Source organism: Camelina sativa, chromosome 16 (assembly GCF_030686135.1).
Source record: "Camelina sativa cultivar CO46 ecotype springtype chromosome 16, ASM3068613v1".
NCBI classification, from domain to species: domain Eukaryota; kingdom Viridiplantae; phylum Streptophyta; class Magnoliopsida; order Brassicales; family Brassicaceae; genus Camelina; species Camelina sativa.
In genome coordinates this window covers 955,026-973,868 of record NC_141895.1, presented here as the reverse complement: position 1 = coordinate 973,868, position 18,843 = coordinate 955,026, and the positions used below count along the sequence as shown (strand labels likewise).

General features: G+C 35.9%; 5 protein-coding genes and 1 long non-coding RNA gene across 9 annotated transcripts; 1 reads left to right on the top strand and 5 right to left on the bottom strand.

Moving 5' to 3' along the window:
- Positions 1–352: 352 nt before the first annotated feature.
- On the bottom strand, positions 353–1,846 carry LOC104749149 (uncharacterized). Its single transcript, XM_010470730.3, has 3 exons — positions 1,506–1,846; positions 984–1,416; positions 353–751 (listed from the first exon to the last, which is right to left on the bottom strand). Exons 1-3 carry the CDS (start codon positions 1,710–1,712, stop codon positions 573–575), a joined length of 819 nt encoding a protein of 272 aa, XP_010469032.2. The 5' UTR covers positions 1,713–1,846; the 3' UTR covers positions 353–572.
- A 182-nt stretch (positions 1,847–2,028) lies between these two features.
- Positions 2,029–4,267, top strand: LOC104749148 (serine/arginine-rich splicing factor RS31). 2 transcript variants are annotated; one of them, XM_010470729.3, is made up of 6 exons: positions 2,029–2,125; positions 2,226–2,355; positions 3,115–3,227; positions 3,320–3,555; positions 3,648–3,938; positions 4,028–4,267. In XM_010470729.3, the coding sequence occupies exons 2-6, from the start codon at positions 2,250–2,252 to the stop codon at positions 4,056–4,058; spliced, it is 777 nt and encodes a 258-aa protein (XP_010469031.1). In that variant the 5' UTR covers positions 2,029–2,125; positions 2,226–2,249; the 3' UTR covers positions 4,059–4,267. The 2 variants fall into 2 exon arrangements, with proteins under 2 accessions (XP_010469031.1, XP_087347740.1); XM_087491614.1 differs by having other exon boundaries at positions 2,045–2,125; positions 2,226–2,957.
- A 2,110-nt stretch (positions 4,268–6,377) lies between these two features.
- LOC104749147 (dof zinc finger protein DOF3.7-like) lies at positions 6,378–8,753 on the bottom strand. 2 transcript variants are annotated; one of them, XM_010470728.3, is made up of 3 exons: positions 8,424–8,753; positions 7,250–7,754; positions 6,378–7,165 (listed from the first exon to the last, which is right to left on the bottom strand). In XM_010470728.3, exons 1-3 carry the CDS (start codon positions 8,445–8,447, stop codon positions 6,804–6,806), a joined length of 891 nt encoding a protein of 296 aa, XP_010469030.1. In that variant the 5' UTR covers positions 8,448–8,753; the 3' UTR covers positions 6,378–6,803. The 2 variants fall into 2 exon arrangements, with proteins under 2 accessions (XP_010469030.1, XP_010469027.1); XM_010470725.3 differs by having other exon boundaries at positions 6,378–7,754; positions 8,424–8,750.
- Positions 8,754–10,781: 2,028 nt separating this feature from the next.
- On the bottom strand, positions 10,782–11,743 carry LOC104753207 (uncharacterized). The gene is made up of 2 exons (XM_010475495.3): positions 11,113–11,743; positions 10,782–11,004 (listed from the first exon to the last, which is right to left on the bottom strand). Exons 1-2 carry the CDS (start codon positions 11,620–11,622, stop codon positions 10,960–10,962), a joined length of 555 nt encoding a protein of 184 aa, XP_010473797.2. The 5' UTR covers positions 11,623–11,743; the 3' UTR covers positions 10,782–10,959.
- A 304-nt stretch (positions 11,744–12,047) lies between these two features.
- Positions 12,048–13,693, bottom strand: LOC109129698 (uncharacterized). The gene is made up of 2 exons (XR_002036014.2): positions 13,075–13,693; positions 12,048–12,666 (listed from the first exon to the last, which is right to left on the bottom strand). It is a non-coding gene; the product is annotated as an uncharacterized LOC109129698 (long non-coding RNA).
- A 944-nt stretch (positions 13,694–14,637) lies between these two features.
- On the bottom strand, positions 14,638–18,518 carry LOC104749146 (auxin response factor 18-like). Of its 2 annotated transcripts, XM_010470724.3 has the most exons (12): positions 17,818–18,518; positions 17,420–17,535; positions 17,164–17,319; positions 16,921–17,073; positions 16,754–16,838; positions 16,583–16,673; positions 16,332–16,496; positions 16,129–16,242; positions 15,987–16,059; positions 15,418–15,897; positions 15,136–15,323; positions 14,638–14,986 (listed from the first exon to the last, which is right to left on the bottom strand). In XM_010470724.3, exons 1-12 carry the CDS (start codon positions 17,861–17,863, stop codon positions 14,881–14,883), a joined length of 1,773 nt encoding a protein of 590 aa, XP_010469026.1. In that variant the 5' UTR covers positions 17,864–18,518; the 3' UTR covers positions 14,638–14,880. The 2 variants fall into 2 exon arrangements, with proteins under 2 accessions (XP_010469026.1, XP_019093933.1); XM_019238388.2 differs by having other exon boundaries at positions 15,987–16,242; positions 17,818–18,391.
- Positions 18,519–18,843: the final 325 nt, after the last annotated feature.

Genomic DNA, 18,843 nt, shown 5'->3' with positions numbered 1-18,843 from the left:
ATTTTATTTATTTATTTGTATGTTTATATATATGATTGGTAGATACTCTTTATTTGTTCATTGCAGCTCAACGAGGCATAATATTTATTTTCTTTCTGTATTGGCTTTCCTGAATTGAAAATATAAAACCGAACTTTTAGAAGTTTTGGAGTGAATACAGTTGATGCCAAACTTAATAAGCAAAACACGAATTTTGGATCTCACAAATTCGACCATGACAACTCCCAATCTTATTAGTAAATATCCCTGTTTTGTGTTTTGTTTTGCGGTAAATCAATTGTAGCCAGATTAAAAGCAAACATAGTAAGATGTCATTCTAAACGAACATAATGAAAATAATATTTTCAACATGTTTAACAAAATGACTAGATTCCTTGTACATAAAAATCATTACAAAAACTCTTAAACAGTACCATGTGAAAGAAAGAGTATTACTGAACCATGTTCCACCATTATTCTAACATTCTAATTTGCATGATTTTTACAATCCATCATTTACAAACCTCAAGGAAAAAAGTTGCATATATAATCGAGTCAAGACTCATAATAACACATCCCCCAAAATATGGGATCTATGGCCATTTAGTGAACTCAAAGACCTTAAGAACGATATCAAAACCTGTTGGGATTTGCCAAATGAAAAGAAGAACATTCACCGTGTTCAACGCTATGTGTAGACTCCTCGCTGTCTCGTTCCCCTTTTGCATCGCCGGCACCAATGCCGCCGCCGCAGCCCATAGCACCGTTATTCCTGCCACCAGCACCGACCCATCAACTCAAATCTCACTACTTCTATACACATACTAGACAAATATAAACGACACTATTGAATACCAAAAATTCGGATCAAAACTTAAACCACATCAAACCAAACATCAATTTTGGTAACCTTTCTATGCATATTCCAAGATCATACAATTTTGTTCAGTACTATCAGTCACAGAATGTGAAAAATATACAAACGAGAGATTTGGTTAAGGTACCTGCACCGGCGTAAAGATGAGGACCGGGGAAGAGTTTACCGGTACGAAGATAAGTGTTAAGCCCACCAAAGACAGATTCCAAAACACCAAAGCCTAGCAAAACAGAGCCAGCGTCAAAGTGTTTGTCTCGATAAGACCCTTTGACCAACTCTTTCCTCTCTTCCGTCAGCAGTTTGATCTGAAGCTCAGTCTCAGAAGGAGGAGACGAAGAAGAATCAACGGCTGTGGATCCATCAGGAGAAACAGGAGTTGGTTTAAGCTGTTTCTTGAGATCACTAATCTCACTCTGTATGGTGCGGACACGTCTCCATTGCCAACCTAAGTAACCAACCCATAGAGTGTACGCGAACAAACCTCCCATCACGATTGGGTGTATCAACGCAAATGATCTTCCTTCCAAAATCCCAAACTCTCCTCCAACTGCTGCCGCATCCTTTTTTAAAACAGAGAAATCTTGAATTATGGGCTGTTTTGTTAAAATGTGAAACTACTACTACTGGGGAAAAAGATGTTGAAACTTACCTGTGGATCGACGAATAAAGGCAATGCGACGACTGCGAGAGGGAGAGAGGAAGATTTAAGGAGTTGGAGAGCATCGGGACTGGAGAGTATATCTGGGATTTTGCATGGTTGTGATTTGGTGATTGGTTTGAGAGAGTTTAGGGTTTTAGGGTGGTGGGAGCGAGGAAGAAGATGAAGTGTGGAGAGACAATGAAGTGTGGTCGCCATACTCACTCTCTCTCTCTCTCTCTCGCAAACTTGAGACAAGAGAGATATTGCAAAAGAGCCAAGTAACAAGGACCGCAAAAACCAAACAGATAAGAGAACTCTGTGGACGCTGCACGTGTCACAAAACTGGACGCTACATCAATTTCACATGTTTTTGTAACAGTGTGTTGACAAATACTACACAAAAATTACTTATATATAACGGGCCTACGAAAAGTCGGTTGGGCTTTCTAAAATTATGGATGTACTTTTAATACGAGATCCTAGATAAGGCCCATTATAATTATTGAAATTCCGAATTTAACCCTGATAGCATGTTGGGGGTTTTTTTTAAGTCAACCAAGAGACTCTGCTTTTTCTTCGCCGAGTGTCGTCGTCGTCGTCGTCGTCGTCTAGGGTTTGCTTCTTCCAAGGTAAAAAAAAAATTTCCGATGATTCTACTTGCTCTTATCGGTCTACCTTCTCATCTAGACTATCTCTTTCTAATTTTCGTGTTATTGGATCTCTCGTTAGGACTTTGCGGATTGAGGTGAAAAGATGAAGCCAGTGTTCGTCGGCAATTTCGAGTACGAAACTCGCCAGTCGGAATTGGAAAAATTGTTCGGAAAGTATGGGAGAGTCGACCGAGTTGACATGAAAACTGGTATAGTGTCTTCTAATTTCTGCGCCGGTGACTCTGATTCTAGGCTTTGTTATCAGGTTTTAGTGTATACTTGTTATGAAGATTTAGTGTGATTATCTTGTTCAACTAGGATTCTAGCCTTTGTTTTCAGGTTTAGTATAGTTGTTAAAGATTTAGGGGTTTTAATCGAGTAGAGGAGCCTTTGTATTGAGTGTTTATTTGGTCGCAGGAACATTTCTTCGAAAGGAACAAGAAATTGCCACTCTTCTTCTTCTTCTTCTTCTTCTACTTCTTCCTGCAATATACAATTTCTACATTTTCATGCCTGCCTTTATCATGTTGTGCCTACCAATCTTGGATGATTCTTGAGATACTTTGGAATTTGTCTTGTCTATACCGATGGTTCAGATGGAAGTCTATTGAATCCATCATGCCTTTGCTCATGCCATTGGCCTTATCTGAACTCCTACACTCAGCATGCCTAGCAAATGATTCAGAATTGTTTTTTTTTGAAAACTGGTGTTTTTTTAATCCGTTGTTATGCTACAAATCTTGATTTTTCTACTACATCATGGAACGACTCTACATCTCATCATGTACAACCAGCCTTCACATATATGCAGGTGTTGTATATCTATTTAGTTATTTTCTAGGGGGGGGGGGGGGACAAGATTTGCTCTGTTGGCTGATCTTTATAGCATTGCAGGTTAATGGACTGGAGGATTGTCACTATCTGTGTTGCATTTTGTGATTCTTGTATGTTTCTTCTTTTGGTTGCAGGATTTGCTTTTGTGTACTTTGAGGATGAACGTGATGCTGAAGACGCAATTCGCAAGCTTGACAATTTTCCTTTTGGATATGAGAAACGCAGGTTATCAGTCGAGTGGGCAAAGGTATTCCTTTTTTTTTTAATGCTTTTGATTTGAAGCTTTCACTTTGCCTCATGGAATTTAGGAATACTGCTTAAGTTTATTCCGGTTTTCAGGGTGAACGTACCAGGTCTCGTGGTGATAGCAAGGCTGCTTTATATCAGAAGCCTAGGGCTACGAATACACTGTTTGTCATTAACTTTGACCCCATAAGAACAAAAGAGCACGACATTGAAAAGCACTTTGAACCCTATGGTAAGGTCGTTAATGTGCGTATCAGGCGCAACTTCTCATTCGTTCAGTTTGAAACACAAGAAGATGCCACAAAAGCCCTTGAAGCTACTAATAAAAGGTAATAACAACACTTTTCTCTTGTTACGTTTTTTTTTCTGCCAAACATCCAATATGTTTGCCTCACCAAAAAAACCGCCTTTGTTTCCTCAGCGAAATATTGGATAGGGTTGTCACTGTGGAGTATGCGAAGGGTGGTGATGAAAGAAATGATCGATATGGCGGTGGTCGTAGCCCGAGAAGATCTCGTAGTCCTGTGTACCGTAGGCGTCCAAGCCCTGATTATGGTAGGCGTCCAAGTCCAGAGTATGGTCGTCCTCGAAGCCCAGAGTACGACAGGTACAAAGGTCCAGCAGCTTATGAAAGACGCAGGAGTCCAGATTATGGACGTAGGAGTTCGGATTATGGTAGACAAAGGAGTCCTGGTTATGACCGTTACAGAAGGTAAAAATTAACAATGGCTTTGGCTTCTTACTCTTTTTTACTCCACAACTCTCTCATTGATGTCCCTGTAATGTTTTCTGATTGAACAGTCGCTCTCCAGTCCCAAGAGGAAGACCATGAAGAAGATAGTACAACTAAGAAACAGAAGCTACCAAGAATGTCTGTGACAAGTAGTAGAAGGCTAGATTTTGCTATGTCGTGTTTTGAATTGCATGATACAAGTTTGAAAGTACTTTTATGGGCTATGATCTTGTGCTATGGTGTGACTATTAATTAATCCTTTAGAGTTGGAGATATTATCAGAGATAAGCTGAAAGCCTTGCTTTGAATTTGATTGCGCTTACGATTTGGTTGATTAGTACTTGGTTCATGTACTAATAATTCTTTTGATTCGTCATTATGTGAAATTTATGATCTGAAAAGCAAAAGAAAAAAAGCGATTGAGAATCAGTGTGTAGTTAATTCGTCTTTTAAACTTTTCCATTAGTTAATTCGTATATTGACTGATTTTAATTTTTTTATGAGATATGTCTTTTTATTCCTTCGATTTCTTTGGCCTGAAGATAACAACAGCTTTTCTATATTAATTTTATATAAATGAAGTTGACTCCATGACATCGATCCGTTGCGTTATTGTTTTCTTCTTAAATTATTTTTGTGAATAAAGCGACCATACGCGCTGATAAATCTAGATTTCTTATAGACTAGGAGAATATCGCGTTTGATTTTAATAATTAAATGGTGAACAAAGAAAGAGAGTATATTATTCAAATACAGTATAGTCCAGCAAATAAATAATCAAAAACACAACGCACAAACCCCAATGAAAATTTCATGTTTGGTTGGCGGGCACTATAAAGTGGGCATCTACTTCCGCATTTCAAGCCAGCTACTAATCATCATGTGTTCATACTCAGTATTTACATAATTACATTTCCTATTCCGACACAAATATATACGTAATACGTACCATAGTTTACGTTTGTTTATTAAATAATATATAGACACTTTTTATTTGGAAACTTAATCATATGTAAACTAACATTAATCGCATTCGTGGATTAAAAAAAGAGAGGTCAAAGTGTAATTTTTGCTTCAAAATGTATGCGGTATGCCGATAGTATGTCGTTACCTAGATTGCATAACCTACGATAATTGTGTATATACAGTATATGAATGAATCAACTGAAATACATTTTTTTTCCTACTAATTGGAAGAAGATTAATTAGCGGATTAGGTGAATGAACCGTGAAGGTATGGTTTAATTATTATTCTTATATTTATATACTAAAGAAAGGAAACAATAATGTCGAGTGGAATGTGACATTGCGGTAAATCTGGTAATAACGAGAATTCAAGGAAACCGTGCCGTCGTCTCCCGAATCTTAGTGGGTGTTTGCTATATAAAATAAAATAAAACTTCTTAGTTTAAAATGATTAGAAAACTATCTTTTTAAAAGCAAAAATAATTATCGTTCTAGCTAGTATATTTTTGATTAAAAAGGAATGTTCACAAATTCTAATGTAAGTTTTCATAACAAATTATCTAGCTAGTTTGTACATAATCATATAAATTATTTAACACCTTTCCAAGTAACTAAATATTCACATGAAAGAAGATAAACATTGCTACGTTCACGCACGGGCACAAAAGTCAAAAAGCTAAGGAGCTCTATAAGTATATTTATATTAGTGTCCCCAAAATACGATGCTTTGGGATTTGATAATCATGACTATTCGTGGATAATGATTCCGATCATCTTTATTTTTATCTGCATATATAATATGACATCAATAGTTTTAGGCTGATAATCGTTTAATTTCTAATTAATTACTAATTGACAAAGAAAAGTAAAAATTATTGGCGAAAATAAATAATACACATATTTTTCTATAGATTTTTTTTTTATTTTCATATTTTGACAGATTTGGCACGTTTGATAAACTACATTAGTTTTTTTTTTTTTTTTTGGTAGGAACGTTAGTTTGTTAATTAAGTACTATATTTTAATTTTAGTTGTAGGGATTTTATTTTAGTGTTTCCGTGCTGTTTTAAACATTAACTGTGTTTAAAAATAAGTAGAATAGTTATCTGAAATAACAAACTATATAACTTTTTGAATAATTCACTAACAAATTAGTGTGCCTTTATGGAACTGTGTCACACTGTTGTATTACACCATCATATAATTTGTAATTCATCTGTAAGTTATCTAATTATGAAATCCGTCGGTATCAACATATTAAACTATACTACCATAATTTTTGTTTCTGTCAGACTCCACTAATACCGTTTATAAACCTGTGTAAAAACAATTCACTTCTTAACGGTGATAAGTAATATATTAGGTGTTACTCACAATGACAAGTGACAACACTGGATGGTAAATATATAAAAGTCTAAAAGCTGCAAATACAGAAAATACTCAAGGAGAAAATGTATAAAATTTTAGGTTTACACAATTTAAAATATAGATCGGAATATGTTTACACAAATACTTCTCGAAATTAAATAGAAGAAATGATGAATACAGATTTCACTGATTACACATGAAGCCCTCGTATTCACTTATTCTTCTACCCTACTCATATCCCTTGGCACTCCTCATGAACGTAGACCCTATATGATCGATTACTAAAAATATAAATTACCATCAACCCAATTATGAAATACTAAAACAAAAGGAAAAACCCCAGAAAAAAGGAATAAAAAGACATTCTGTAAACTAAGTTCTGACAACTTTAACTAAAGTACCCCATGTGAGAAAAACAAAAGATCATCAAAGTAAAAAATATAATTAAAAAAGGAGGTAAAAGGTGAAAAAGAGAAAGAAAACCAAGATCTCTTTTTAACCTTTTTTTTTTCACCACGAAGATCCTCCTGTATTACTGAACATTCCACTCCAATATGTATTATTACCATGACCCTTCTCTTGGTTTGTGCTTGAAAGCTCTTTCATGTCTGGAAAAGGGAACAAAGCCCTACTTGCTCCATTCATGTCATCATTATTATCTTGAGCTCTTTGGTTATTGTTGATGGTGTTATGTCCAATCCCTTGATGATGATCAATGGAGAATGAAAGGTTATTATTACTCTGTTTGTAATCAGGCATTGTTGGAAACCCTAAAGATGAGTAAAGGACTGAGTTCGAATCCATCATTTGACCAGGCAAGAACGTGTTCATGCCTCTTGAAGAGACTCCATTAGATCTTAGAAGCTCGAGAGCTGATACAGGAGATGATGAAGCATAGATTGAGGATGAAGTATTGTTGTTCTCTAACTTGGGGACTTGAAGAAAATGAGACATACCATGATGATGATCTTGCATGACCGGGAAAGATAGCAAGCTGAGATCTTTTGACTTATTAGGGATCTGGCTTGAGAAAAGAATCGGTGGGTTTAGATCTGGAAGCTTGGGATTGGAAGGTGAAGCTAAATGTGTTGAGGATCTCTTGTTTTTTCTTGAGCTACCTCCGACAGGGACGTTACGGAGAGAGCCACCTTCGGTCCAATACCTTCGACAACCTTTGCAGAAGTATCTTGGTTGCGTGAGACTGTAGTTGTTGTAATAACAGAACTTTGTGTTAGTTGAGTTGCATCTCGGACAGTTTACTTTCTCTTGTGGCCTCGCCTTTCTAGTTTCCATCGTCGTGGCCGTGCTGTTGTTATTTCCCCCGGAACCACCGTTGGATGCGGTGGCGTTTGGCCTTGTGTTAGTGGCGATGAATGTTGGCTGTTGCTGTGATGTGTTGTTGTTGGTGACGTTAGAAATCATTTGCTCCATTGGTTTTACGTTTATCATTTCTTGAAACCCCTAAAAATTAAGATAGTCCTTAATTAATCACTAACCATGCCAAAACTATAGACCACAAGCAAAACGGAGTCTTGATTCTCGCCATGAGATCAATTAAATTGAAGCACTAATATACTCAAACGAACATAAATATACATGTATATATATATATGTATACTAGGTTTTCAAAAGGTTAAATAATTGGTACGTTAAAAAAGAAAAGATAATTCAAGAAAAGGAGACTAATTAAATTACAATTTAAGAAAAAAATGTTATGACCAGAGCACCAAGAACAAAAGGTAACTAACAAATCATACCTTTTTATCCATAAGTTATCAGAATTTATAAAATTAGTCACATGAAAAGGTGAACTTATAAAGAACAAAAGTCCCTTAACTTGGGAAAATTTCAAACGGAAATTAAAATTCCCCATGCATTTTTCATATATAAAAGTCCAAATTAAAACCCATCATATATAAACATGATCTAGATATAAAACTGTATATATATATATATATAAACCAAGACGCATCATAACAAAAACTTGCATCATACATACATGCATATACAAACATGTATATATTTATATGTGCGTAGAGATATAAAGAGAGAGATAGAGAGAGAGAGAAGTAAGAGTTAGAGAGAAGAAACAAACAGATATAGCAATTAAGAGAGATCCTTTTTACGTACCTGCGTCCACTTCGTAGCATCCATGAGCTTCGACAAAGAGAAAGGCAGAGAGAGAGAGAAAAGAGAAACTAAAGAGCTAGTAAAGAACAAAGAGAGAATGTTTTTGGAGATGGTTTTTCTTTTGGACTTTTGCTTTTTTTGGGACGATATGGCTCTATGCGTTAGCTTTCACTTTATGGATGATGAAAGAAAGCAGCCAAGATGAAGAAGAAGAAGAAGAAGAGAAGAAACCTGCAAAATTGAAATATAATAATAATTTACATGAAAAAAGCAAAAGGAGGGTTTGTTGTTTTTGACTAGTGATAATAATGTCTCATGGCCTCCCTCTCTGGTTCTTTTCTGGTCCCTCTTTTATATATTTTTAAAGGAAAAAAATATCTGGCTAAAATATTGATTACACTATTTAACGAATTGGTTGGCTCAATTACAGTGTTATACGCATAGTGGTGTTTAAAATTTGTTTGAATCACTTGTCATTTCATGATTTGCGACTGAAATGTGTCACTAAAGACTAAACCATGTGTGTAAATTATGTTTTCAAAGATGATACTGTATATATTTTCAAATAAATCTTTGATACGATAATATACAGATGAATATATTATCTTATGCATGTTGATTTATTTTCATATCATAATAATACAAAATGTGAGTGGAATTATGAGTTGTATACTATTCCCGCCCACCCATTTTGTAATTAATATTATATGTTGGGTTACGATCCGTCATACCTTGGCAATTTCAAGATCCACATAGATATCATAATTACTCGATATTTTATCTTTTATATGTAGATTAGGTTACGAAATTCGGTGGTGAACTTGAAATTCTAATTACTGATTAATCTATGATAAAGTTGTGACTTAATATGGTCGATAAAACATATAACGTTTTTTATTTCTAACTTTATATAAAGTACAATATATATGTTGACTGTATTTACAGGAATATGGAGTATTCTTCGGACGCAAATAATGCTTTCTCTTATTTTAATTATTTTGTTTCGACGAAGAAAAAGGTACACCAAAATTTTCACCCTTTATTTGAATTGTGATCTGCTTTTTTCTTCGTGAAAGGACCACTATACATGACACCACACATGGCTTCATAAAGTTAATACGATTTTATTCTTAAATCGGCAAAGCTACACAACAAATGTCGCGTTAATCAGATAACTAAAATAAAAAACTTTGTAAAAGCACATAAACTGAAAATCGAGGCCAATTATAAGAAACCAAAGAAACTTTTCATCAAACAAACAATACTGCACGACTTATACTATGTTATATATATAGCTTTTTCGTTTATAAATGGTAATCATCCTTAAGATATTAAAATCACGTGTTATTAAAACGTTAATTACCCAACGTGCAACTTCCTTTACGTACTAAGAATGATTAAAATCACATTCATGTAATCAGATGACCGTTGTGGAATCTAACTAAACAGTACTAGTTACTTAAGCATACAAATATTAACCGGTTAGAACTTATACGTTTATTATTTATAACTAACATTCACATCGATACAATTATAGAATTTTTGGGTCTAACATTAACAAAAGAAAGTAAAACGGTTATTTATGTATATAGTCAAAAGATGAGGGGTTGGAAAAGAATTGGGATCAGGACCGACAGGAAGCGACAAAAAGGATGATGGTGGAACCCATTTTTGGGGCGTGATTAGCTTTTTTGAAATCTAAGAGACTGTTATTTTTTAAGATGTTGACAACTGTCTTTTCCTACCCAATCTATCATCTCCACTTCTCTTGTCGTTTTGTTATTCTAGCTTTACCTTGTCTGCCGTTTTCTTCAGTCTTGAACGACCTACCACGGTCCACGTGTTCTACCAAATCGTTCACCTAGAAGAAGCTTCCGTTGATCCATTCTCCGGCCTTTTCTAATATATGGCCCATTAATTTAATTGGGCTTAACAGCATATAATTTTTGGTCAAGAATTCCACCAACTAATTTGGTATAAAGGAATCAACGAATTTGAACCGGTTAAACCTCCAACAGGGAACAGCTTCATCAAACAAACGATTCACTCAACAGTTGTGAAATTGCTTTTTGTTTTCAAAAACTGACAAAATGTGTATACACGAATGAAAACACAAACAGTTAGTTTGAAAATTTTAGCCATCAGATTTCGAAACTCTTTATACAAAAGAAATAATTTGTAGGACCATTTGATGTAATGATTATCGCATATGGAAGTAAGATCGCATCCTAGCCACTAATTTCTCCATTATCTATGCTCCACATTACCTTTTTAGCAACATTCTATCTTCCATGTGAGAGATATCATATTATATTAAAATTTTATACAATTGAATCCAGCTCCGATCACCATAGAATATAGAAGTAATTCGTTTTATTCGATAACTACATTATGATATCGTGGCGATTACATTAGGTCCAGAAAAGCCCATAACTCGAGTCTCGATAGTATTTGTTACAAGTATATAAAGACGACGTACTGTATTAATATTATTAACCACTGGTATTTATAAAAAGTAAAAAACGTCTCTCAAAACTCAAAAGCAATATTTTTGTAGCTTATTGTTCTTCCATGGAACTTCCTGCAAAACAAACAACACATATGGAAAATCTATGGTTTCTTCTGAGGCAAGACAGGGCAACATTTTAAGGCATAAGAGTGAATGAACTATATAAAAAGGTAATTTTACCGAGAAGTAACAACTAGTGACGTAAGAGAAACAGTGGAGACCTCCAGTTCTTCTTGTGTACGTCTTCATATCATCTTCATCTTCATCATCCGATTGATAGACAAATCTACTCTTTCCGGCCACATAACCTTCACCATCGTCACTCTCTTTCTTCCACCGGAACCATCGTTTCCACCCCGCGAGACGGCGACGATGTTTCTCTGCCAGGTGCATTTTGGTAAAGTCACCAGGAAGGAGCATTCTCGGAGGCAAATCAAGACACTTGGAGTAAGAAGGATGACGAATACGGTGTTTAGGCTTGCCAGGTTCTTCTTCCCATGAGAAAGGAACCGAAGCTCGAGAGAATGAGACATCATCAGGGTTCGGAGACGACGACGACAAGTGTGACGACGCTGACACGTGGTTTACTAATGGTGATGACATGTACTGTAGCCTTCTCGATTTCGCGGCTAAGATATGTTGAAGTTTCGATGTGATCATCGCCTCCTTATTCTCTTCGTCAATCCCCATATCGTCTTCCTTGTTGATCTCTATATCGTTCTTGTTTTCTGCTTAATGATTCGTAGGAAGAATTAAAAAGAAGACAAAGGATTAAATGTATGTAATTGTCATTGAACATCCAACGCTCGATAATTTAGTATTTGTCGACTAGACTACTATGCAACCATTGCTCGAACTGAAAGTCAAACCATAGCCTTATTGTTGTTGAGGAAAATTAGTCAGAATAAATTCGCATGTATAGTATGGTATATAATACAACTACAACTACAACACCTTATTTAATTTTGTTTTCTGTCACCTATTAGTTTTTAATGTATAACGATTATAAGATTTTGTTTGATTGTATGTTAAGGGAATATAATAGTTGTATCTCGTATAATATTATTTGAGTACGAGTGTTCTTTAACATGTTTTTCCTCAATTAAGTAGAGATGTTTTGTATACGATAGCTCCAAGGTTTTATTGTTCTGAGCAAGTAAAACAGTTGCTCCATCATAGTCTACAACAGTCTACAGTAGTACATAACCACCAAACCAACACTTTTTTTTTTTTTTTGTCATCTAGAATTTTATAATTGGAACCATTACAACTTAGGATTACAAACTAAACCGGAGGAAAAACATAATATCCCCGAAGTCTAAAGCCGGCGGAAGAACAAGATATCCCCGGAGTCTAAAACCCTATGTAAGGGAAGCTAACAACTGCAAATACATGACTAATACAGAGATCGAAGGAGAAACCCATAACAGAAACATACCAAAACGAAAACCTCATAAAGAGGGATTAAACCAAACCCAACAAGGAATGCTAACTTCAAGAGATCCTTTGCTTGTACAAATCGAAGATGCCCTCGGCCAACCTTCGAAAATCCATTCCTCCTCTAAGAAACTACCTAAAAGTAACAGAACTCCTACGCTAATCTTCATAATCCGCAAAGATAGAACCACTCTAAGTTCTTCACACTTTCTTCCGGATACGGCGACGTCGTATACAAGGCGACTTTTTTTGCACCTAGGTAGAAGCAAAACCCATAGGACCAGATATCAATCATATCTGAAAAGCAGAGACAAGGAGCGAACAGTCCACACTGGGTACCACCAATCACAATCAAGGACAGCAGAAGATCGAACCAGAATGAACTCAAAGAGAACTCTAAAGGACACATAAGAACTTGTAGGCTTGACAATCACCACGACGAGGATTCGTTTGCTCATCAACAAGCATAAAACAGGAACCTCAGCTTCTATCCAAAACAGTTAAGAGACAAAACGAAACCTAATCAACTAATTCCGGGAAGATATTGCCTTTTCCACATCCCATACCGTGGGAGAAGAAGAAAAGGTAAAGACACCATCTCTAACTCTGAACCAGCCTGAACTAGCCTACTAATTGAAACAACCAAATCGATTCCATCTAAACCTAGCAAAACAGCAAAGAAGAAAGGCAGGATAGTCGGTTTACCGGACCAAAGAGCTGGAGCGAGACAAAAGGTCACAGATTCGCAAATCCCTTTCTAAGACAGAGCAACCAGAAGATCTACAGATCCGGAAGCCCAACCAGACAACTCTCTCTGGAGAAGCTGACCACCTGCCATGCCTCTAGAGCTCGCCGAGAAGAACCACCATCACAGCCTGACGAAACTCTTCTCTACTTAACCACCAGAGCTAAGACGAATCGAAGGAGACATCAACTAAACGAAAAGGAAAATACTGGGGACCCTCTCACGGCTGCGGCGAGGAGCGCCGGTCATCGGAGAGGGCAAACGAAAATCAGATCTAGAAGGGCGGCGGCTGGTTTTAGGTTTAGTCGGCTCTCTCTCTCCCTACAAAACTGTTTTGACCACCAAACCAACACTTAAGTTTGACAAATTTGTATTGGTTTTTTTCTTCATAAGTCAAATCTAAATTAAACGAAGATATAGACAATTATTAACGAAAGTATTATTAATTATACTTCATATATGGTTTTAATCAAACTAAAAATAAAATTTATTTCTTTCGAAATCTGAATTTTGTTAAAGAAAAATCCGCTGCAATTATAATAAGGTTGGAAATTTAAAGTTCGACTAAAGGAAGAACTTGATAGAGAACGATATGATGCTTCCTCAGTTCCTCATATGAACAATAAATTAAATTTAATGTTTAGTGTAGGTTCTGTTTATTTTATTATATTTCTCTATAATCGATTTCCACGTTTTCAGTTTCAGCGAGTTTATATTTTCAATTAATTTGATCGAATCTTAAATAATAAAAATAAATAAAAATTATAAAGTGATAAAAATTATAAAAATAAAATACATAAAATGATATTTTTTAATACTTAAAAACAAAACTAAAAGAAATGTAATATTATATAAATAAATCAAATATAAAGTAATAAGAAAAAAGAAGTCATTAGTCTTGTGATATTTTTACTACGACATATGGTATATAAATATACTATATACTGTATATTATATTGTTTTTGTCCGAAACAATATTTCAGAAATTTTTGTTTTCGGTTTGTCATATTTTTAAGGAATACAAAATGTTTCCCATATTAGAAATGCACTGTTTCATGCGAAATGCATTTGAAAACGCGTATATGACAAAATGAGACATGATGAAAGGAAACACGAATTATTTTCATCCTTAAAAGATTTGTGTTTGTCTTTAACGGGGTTTAATGGTTTTATATCCATTATGATAGGACGGGACGGGTTTTTTTGTCCTGAATAAACTTGCCATATTTTTCTTACTATATTTTATTGTAGTTATCTTTACTTTTTACTGATACCAAAAATTGATTAAATCATTCTTTTTGTCTAAGTCAAATTAAAACAAGTTAATATAATTCCTAAGAAAAGTATGTTCACAAACCGATTATCAAAATTAGTTTTTGAAATTAATTCCGCACGTATATGCGGGTCGATCCCTTGTTTCTCTATAATCGATTTCCACGCTTTCAGTTTGAGCGAGTTTATATTTTCAATTAATTTGATCACTAGAATCTTCGAACCCATAACTAACTGATGTACATACTTGGTTTTGAAAAATTGAATGGTTATGGAACACAACAAAGTACATAAAGATGTGAACCGACCCATCAACCACTGTCCCAAAACCGAAATATTTAAAATCGCCAACCGAAAAAATTGACATGAAAAGAAAGAAGAGACTTTATATACACAGACCGAGTCTCTATGGAACCTTACGTACTAAAAACGACGTCGCCGGACTAAACCTTAATTAACAGCTAAACCCTCACCACCTACTTCGATGATTAACATCATTCTTCATTCTCTAACGACGAAGAAAGCTTCCGTTTTGTTGTCATCTTCTTAACTTCATCGCTGGAATATATAAATATCTTCTTGGCCATCTTGCAAAACTCACTGCACAATTTCACATACACAAAACAGGACATATTATACATCGTAAGGTAAAGAGAGAAAGAGATTAAACTAATCACATGTTAAACCAGTTCCGGTTTAGTTCACATTAGTTGGTTTGAGGAGCTAAACAAGGAAACTGGTTTACTTACTTCCATGGATCATCTCCAGCAAGCATCATATCACCTTCATCATCTGTGAAGACAACGACCCATTTGTCTCGAGGACGAAGCTGTCCTTGAATCTCAAACATCCTCTCAAGCTCCTTTATCAATTCATCGTATGACTTCAACAGCGTTAAATCAACCGCACGGCCAACCGCAATCCCTTGCATTTGCACCTTTCCAATCCCAAAGATTCATAGAAATATCAGTTTTGCAAAACATTGTTGTTATTCTATTATGAGATTTTTGAAAGTGTTAGAGATTGATTACTTTAGTTCGACTTTTGGATGTTTGCTGCTTCTTCTGCTCGTTCTTTGAGGTTGGAGTGATGGGTTCTTGACACTTGGCAGTTCCATAAGTATCGTTTAGTTGTTTGTCTGAAAAGATTGGAGCAGGGGGATTGCTTGGGAGATCAAATCCAAACAACCTATAGCAACCACTCGTTGGAGGAGGAGGAGTCTCGGCTATGAGGCTGTTGTTCGAGGAGTATCCACCTGAACTTCTCTCAAGTGATGGATCTTGGAACAGTTGAAGGGATGCATTGGCAGGATCTTGGCTCTGAGGGAAGCTGTACAAGAAACTAGGTGGAGCTGGTGTTATAACCGATGGCTCGATGGGTCTTGACCTCTTGCATTTCGATTGTGGTTGTTGAGCAGGGGTTGTAATTGGGGATGTTGGCAAGAAAGGCTCGATCTCCCATGGTGAGACTTTGTCTGGTCTCTGAACTGTTGTTGGCTCATCCCATTGCACCTAAGAAAGAGGGGGAGACAGAACGTTATATAAAGATCATGTAACAAGTAAACCGGTTAAGTTAAAGAACGAGGAATGGTTAACTGAACCTGCAATGACCTCCATTTAGAAGCTGGCCACTCTGAAGATAGATCACCAGTTCCCACAATCGTACCTGTAAATCTGAAGACGCTCCAGATTTCAGAATCAAAGAACACTGTAAAAGAATGATCAGAAGAAATGAGTACATACATTCTCTCAGGAGACTCTTCTCCTTCAAATCTCATTCTGAATCGTGTACCAAGAGAAAAGCCATGCTTTATAGCTTCCATATACTTGTTCACACCAACTATGAATTGGCTTATCCTGCAAAGACAGAAAACTTTTCTTCAACCTAACGACTCGTAAACAATCTATGTGTAAATAAAGCAAAATGATCGAAAGAAATAATATACCTAGGCTTGTAAAACACAACAAACATTGTTTTTGAACCCACAGCATGAGAAGCTGTAGCAAGAACTCCCAAATGCATGCTCTGACTTGAGATAACCGAAGTAGGCATCGTGCTTTGATGTCGAGCTAATCGCCTCACTCCAACCCGTAAATCTCCATTCTCACCCCTGAAAACACAAAGGCATTACATTAAATCCATGAAGCTAAAACACGACCAGTGAAGTTTCAGACTCAATTTCAGTTTGAGAAGTACCTCAAGAACACGAACGCATCTCCAGCTACAAGTCTTTTCGAGGATACAAATGTACTCCAACCCGTTGTAAGCAAATGTCTCCTAGGTTGTCCTAAACCCCAAACAACCCTCATGACTCGTTTAGTCTCAAACCAAAAAAAAACAAAAGATACTAAAGATTAGTGTGAATACCTCTGAAAATATGCTTAAACCTCCACTCAAAGCCATGAAGATCTCTAGTCACAAGTTCTTGAGTAGGAGTAGCTTGAGTCATATCCTAAACAGTGTAAATTTGAGTGAGACATCAAACCACAGAATCTTTAATTGAGAAGACTTTTATAAGCAAGAATAATATATACCAAGGCAGGCAAGCATTCAGTGGCGTGTTTACGAAGAACAGAGAATCCACCATGAGTGCTTGTATCTGAAGCCGTTAAAATCTTAACAAACGAATGGAACATTTGCTTAGCTGGTTCAACCAGAGGTGGATCAAGACTTGTGGGTTCAATTTGCTGCATATAACACAACAAACTGAGTCAATCAATACTAATCCCACCCCAAAATTTTTTTTCCTTTTTTGGTTTGGGTAAAGAAGAAGTTACATGTTCCTCTGGTTTTAATGTGATCTGAGCGTAAACTTCATCAGTCTCATGCCCCGCCTTCAATGTGACATTAAGAACTCGACAAAGTATCTTTGGAGGAAATATAAATTTAGGAATTTCTTCTGATTTGATTCCCTGATTAGTAGAAGCCACAAGCTGCAACAACAAAAAAAATCCAGAATTTAGATGTAAAAAAACAAAATTGGAAGTAAAAAAAGAAAAGAAATGAAATTTGTTTAGGGGGTGAATGAATTACTTGTTCCATGTGACCCTGAGGGAAGTAGAAAACTCGTTCTTCAGCACGAGGAACTTCAACTAATGGACCTGCACAAGCTTTCCATAGCTCTGTGTATAGTTGATCCTCATAAGACCCTAACATCAAACAAACAAACCCTAACCAGTCACATTTCCGCGGCAAAAACCATTAACAAAAACCAAAAAAAATGTAAACTTTGAAGCTTATAGAGAGATAACGAAGTGGGTTTTTTTGCTTTTTCTTTTAAAGCTCGTTTCCCGAGAAAAAATTTGAAACTTTTACAAAGCTGATTTTGATTCTATACAGCAAAACCCCAAAACAGAGTCACCGTTAAAACTCAAAACAAAACAAAAAAAAATTGAAAATTTTCTCTCAAGTATCATCTGCCTCTTACTCACTTGACAATGAAGTTCTGAAATCATCATCACTTTCAACACTCGCCATTGAAGAAGAACCCCAGATGAGAGAGCAGTAGAAGAAAGAAAACAAAAAAACCTTTCAGGCACACGCAGTAAACACTAGTCTTTTAACTAAACCCCCCCCCCCCCCCCCCCACCCCATGAAAGAAACACGAGAGAGAAGAAAGAAAAGGCCCATCAATGGAGCAACCCCAAAAATAAAAAGCAAAACTTTATTTGCTTTATAAAACAAAGGACACACAACAACACAACGGACGGTTATGTCCGTATTGATTGAGAGAATAATTAAAAAACAATCTCTCCTTCAGCCACGAAACCGATCTCTCTCTCTCTCTCTCTCTCTCTTTTTGTCTTCTCCTCTTCTCTCTCAGATTCCGTGTTGTTTTGCCTCAACAATCACAAACTTCTCGCCGTTTTTTAGTTTTTATTTACTTCTTCTCCATACCTAACCTCGATCTGCAGCAAACCAAAGCTGCTTCCTTTTTTGAAGAAGTTTCACGGTATCAGGCGCAATACATATATATTCACACACTCTCTCTCTCTCTCTATATATATATAAAGAGAAGAGATACTAGTTCTCTCTCTTTAGTTCAGATCCTGGAGACCTGTCATTTCTCACCCTACAGTAACTTCAGTTGAATCTCCCTATTTTTCTAAATTTGTTACCTTTTATTTATTTTAATTTTATTTATCATGTCACCGCTTAAAAGGAAACTCGATTTTGTTACCAAAAACAAAAATTTAATGTATATTCAAAGGCAAACGAATCGTCGTCAGTCACGACGTTATCAGTTGATCTTCAAATTAATTTAACCATAATTAATTACATTAATTTTAATTTAACCGTGCTTAAATTTTACTTTTTTAGTTTTCTAAAAGAACGTACGGTGCATTAAAAACGGAGAGGGCCAATCTCAGCCGTCCGATAATGACGATTGTGTATGTAATTAAATAAGCCTAACCCTCCTACTACTATACTACTACCTACACGAAAGCGCGTGAAGC